This window comes from Apium graveolens, chromosome 4 (assembly GCF_009905375.1).
Source record: "Apium graveolens cultivar Ventura chromosome 4, ASM990537v1, whole genome shotgun sequence".
In the NCBI taxonomy this organism is placed as follows: Eukaryota; Viridiplantae; Streptophyta; class Magnoliopsida; order Apiales; family Apiaceae; genus Apium; species Apium graveolens.
Window position 1 is genome coordinate 23,369,939 of NC_133650.1, and position 4,475 is coordinate 23,374,413.

The following is a 4,475-nucleotide window of genomic DNA, read 5'->3' on the forward strand; positions in this document are numbered from 1 at the left end:
TCAACTTACGAAATGAACTTGTAAACTCCAGAAAATCCATACTATCTAACACCAAAATATTTAAATGTTTGAGTCTAGGTAACACATTTTTAATTTGTACCGCATCTTATTATGTATTCATTGAACATTTTAGTTACAGGGTAGTTTGTTGATTCATTCGGTTCAAGATGACTTGCCATTCTACCTGTAATGATATTGTCAACTTTGTTAATTCTGCCTCTATTTTATAACAGTAGTGTGCTTAGTACTTAAATCAATTTCTAGGCGTCATGTGTTTTGGATTGATAACAATGCCTACTAATCTTTGGGGACAGGTCTTCAGCAACCGTTTGCTGTTTAAATTTTGTTGACAAATAATTTATCAGCCATTGGATGGGGGATTAACGGGTGAGATGGCATCCGGACCGCTAAAATTTTCCACGGTTGGTCTGGACGGACCGCGGAAAATTTCCGCGGTTGGGTGCTGTCCCCTTATCCCCAGCATCCCAACAGCACCTCATTTCACCACAAAAAATACCAAAATTTTCAAGAAAAATTATACTCTCTCTAAGTTTACATTTTAGGCGATTTTGGGGCATTTTCATCAAGAAATTCAAGTTGTTTTGTCAATTCAAGGTATATTTCTTGTCTTAAATTTCACATTTTCATGGCGAATAAATTATTTGCTCGTATGTTTCGTCATAAACGTCAAAATGAAAAAAAGAGGCTATTGATTGTAGTTTACATCTTGATAGTTTAAATAGTAGTGAAGAACCTAAAACCCCTGTATATATTGAAGATGATGATTTTGTAGATAGAAATGAGGAATTTATTAATTTAGATGACGATTTGGTTGATGTTGAAGATGAAAGTGATGGAAATGAGGTTGAAAATGATAGTGATAATGTTGAGGGTGAGGATGAAGATGATAATGTAGAGGATGCAAATTTGTATGAAAATGTTGATGTGGGGGGGAGTTCCATATTTGAATCAAATTTTTCAAAGTATGGATGAGGCCGGTCATTTTTTTAGGGCTTATGCTTTACGAAATGGATTTGCTATTAAAATTCAAGCTAGCCATCGTAATAAAGACAACGAGATATATGGTCGTTTATATGTTTGTAGGCTTTATGGAAAAAGTGTCGTCGCCAAGAGTAGTCAAAATAAACGGCGTAGAGAGGTTCTTCCTAAAAGCGAGTGCAAGGTGAGGATGTATGTCAATTATCAAAAGAAAAAACGTCACAGGGAGGTAACTAGCCTTGAATTGGTACACAACCACGGTCTTGTTTCCCCTAGTAAGATGAATTTGGTACAACGAGAAAGACATGTCAACACCGCGACCCGTAGTTTGATAAAAACGCTTTATGGTTCGGGGGTTCGTAATTGTCAAGTGATGAATGTGATTGGTAATATTCATGGAGGTAATGACAAAGTTGGTTTCAATGTTCAACATGTTAGGAATGTGTTAAGAGACGAGAGGAAGAAAAGGTTTGAGATTAGTGACGCCCAAGCGGGGTTGGACTTGTTGCATAGGTTGAATGAAAAAAGTGGTTCTAAATATTTTATTAGGACCGAAGTCGATGAAGAGAATCGCTTGAAGTGTCTAGTATGGATTGATCCGAGATGTATAATGGCTTACCAAAATTTTGGCGATGTTATGGCTTTTGATACCACTTATCGGACAAATAGGTATGCAATGCCATTTGTCCCATTTACCGGAGTCAATCATCATTATCAATCGGTAATTTTTGGGTTTGCATTGATGCGGGATGAACACGCGTCGACTTTTGAGTGGATTCTTTGTACTTGGCTTGAAGGTGTGGGGAATAATCCTCCATTGACTATAATCACGGATCAAGATCAAACCATGGCAAGCGCTATTGCGGTTGTACTCCCGAATACTACCCATTTATTGTGTTCTTGGCACATTAGTCAAAAATTCTCAGAGAAATTAGCTCATTATTATTCGGCTTTTCCGGAATTCAAGACGGACTTCAACAATTGCATTTATAAATCTCTCACCGAATGTGTTTTTGAAGCTAGATGGGCGTCGTTTGTGGAAAAGTATCACTTGCAAGATCATAAATGGTTAAAGGGGTTATATGAGTTGAAGCACAAGTGGATTCCTGCATATACTAGAAACAAATTTTCGGCGTTTCAAAATAGTACATCGAGGAGTGAGGGGATGAATTCTTTCTTTGATAAGTATGTGAGTTCGGCAACGGGTTTGAAGGAATTCATTGAAAATGCCCAAAAAGCATTGGCAAGGCAATTCATGAGGGAGAAGGAAGAAGATTATGTCACCATTAATCTAAAACGTCCCATGAAATTGCATACCACATTGGAGTATCATGCTTCTTGTATCTACACTAAGGAAATGTTTAGAAGATTTCAAGATGAATTGGTTGAGTCTTCAAAATACTTTGTTGAAAAAGACCGACGAGCTAGTGAAGAAGGGGAGAGAATGGGGGATGTTTATACGTACTATAGTTGTTATAGGCCCATGTCCGAGCCTACGAGAAGAAATGTTTATTTTGTGGCATTCGAGAAAGCAAGCTCTTTGGGAATGTGTACGTGTAGAATGCTTGAACATTCGGGGCTACCTTGTAGACACCTATTGGCGGTCTTCACTAAGAAACGGGTTTCAGAAATTCCCCCGTATTACATAAACTGGAGGTGGACAATGCATGCCAATAGAGTTGATGGTATGTTGCCTTACAATTTGGATGTTGGACAAAGTCATGAGATGACCTCAACCGATCGATTTAATAGCATGACAATGTTAACCATGAGTTTTTGTCAAAGTAGCATTGCATCCAAGGAACGGTATGATTATGTCGTTGTAGTGATGAATCGAGAAATACCAATTTTCGAAAAAATGAGCGTTGATGGAATTAAATCTTACGAAAGCAATTCGCAAGCTCCAAATGCAAGTGCTTATGAAGAAACAATTCTTGACCCTATGATGTCCCAAACTAAAGGGAGGAAGAAGGACGTTCGTTTCAAAAGTCCAATAGAATCGATTGGTAAAAAGGAGAAGCCGCCAAGAAGGTGCACTTATTGTCAAATGGAAGGCCATGATAAAAGGAAGTGTGCTAGTAGACTAGAAGATCTTAAAAATGTTCAAGAATCGCAATATAATTAGTGGTGTACCATTTTGTAACCGAATGTTGTAATCTTTAAATGGATTTGAATTATAAGTGTTTAACATTGCTTTCTTTTTTGTTATGTTTTATTGTCATATAATTGCCAATTATTGTCATATAATTGTGTTTTATTGTGATAGGTAACATGACTAGCGAGTATAGTGGTGAGAAAAACTCCGATCATAGTTGTGATTTGGTTTCCCACGTTAGCAACACATTCTCGGACTCCCTACCAAGTGACTCGTGGTATGAGGACAATGACGAGGAGAATGTGGTCTCACCAACCTTTAGTGAGATGGAAGATGTATGTGCCGAGTTGATGCCCCTTGTGGACAATGACGAGCCGCCCCATGTGGAGGAAGAGGAAACGGACTTGTACCCACCCGATGAGGAGGCTTATAGGGCCAAAAATTGGATCGAGGCATGCAATTGGATGGAGGGTACTGAACCATGGAGATTGGTGAACTCTCATCCGGATCCGTACTTCCTTCCGATCTTGAATTTGGGCAACAACACGCCCGATGGAAAATGGAAAAAATCCGGATGGAATGGCGGTAAGCTTGTTAAATGTGATCGGATTGCCGATATTGTAAACTTGAGGCCTCGTGAGGGTTATAATATGGACCAAATACGCATCGAATATGTGAAGGGTTGGGTTTCACACCTAACGGGAGGGACGGAGAGGGAACGCGGGACATGTTTTGCAAGATTTCGTCTCTACGATGGCTCGAATACGATTCCCATTACCATTTGGAACGACTCCAACCCTTACCCTTGGAAACTTACGGAAGGCCATATCCGTGATGGTTGTGTACTTGTTCTCTACCATATTGCATGCTTCGTGGATACTACGCAAGGAGTTGCTCAACACCGGTTATCCGGTGGTTTTTCTAATATACTAGGTATTTTTGGTTAGGACCAGTATATTTCATAAAATTTAGTGGACTGTATTGATCGTGTAATTTTCATTCGAATCTATGTATTTTTATTGAATTTTATATAAATTTATATGAATTTTCTATGAATTAAAGTATGAAATTTGAGATTGAAAGTGTACCTAAAAATTTGAGATTGAAAAGTAAAATTTACAAGTCGAACTATACATTACAAATTGTTATGAAATGTATTGAAAGGTTTTTTTCAATATTTGGACAACCGTTGACTTTTGTTGACTTTTTTAAGGAATTTTTAATTTAACGTAAAAAATGAAAAAAAAAATTGAAAATCACTCATTACCATATTTTAAGACTTTTGAGAGTGGTTTGGATTAGTGGAAGTTAGTTTAGGACTAACTTCCAAAAAATAAGCAATTTCACCAGAAGGTTTGCATGCATGCCTCTGTTTCTGCTC

General features: G+C 37.9%; 1 protein-coding gene across 1 annotated transcript; it reads left to right on the forward strand.

Annotated features, from left to right (window-relative positions):
- The first annotated feature begins 985 nt into the window (after positions 1-985).
- On the forward strand, positions 986-3,124 carry LOC141718423 (protein FAR1-RELATED SEQUENCE 5-like). Its single transcript, XM_074520802.1, has one exon. The coding sequence runs from the start codon at positions 986-988 to the stop codon at positions 3,122-3,124; it is 2,139 nt and encodes a 712-aa protein (XP_074376903.1).
- The last annotated feature ends 1,351 nt before the right edge of the window (positions 3,125-4,475 follow it).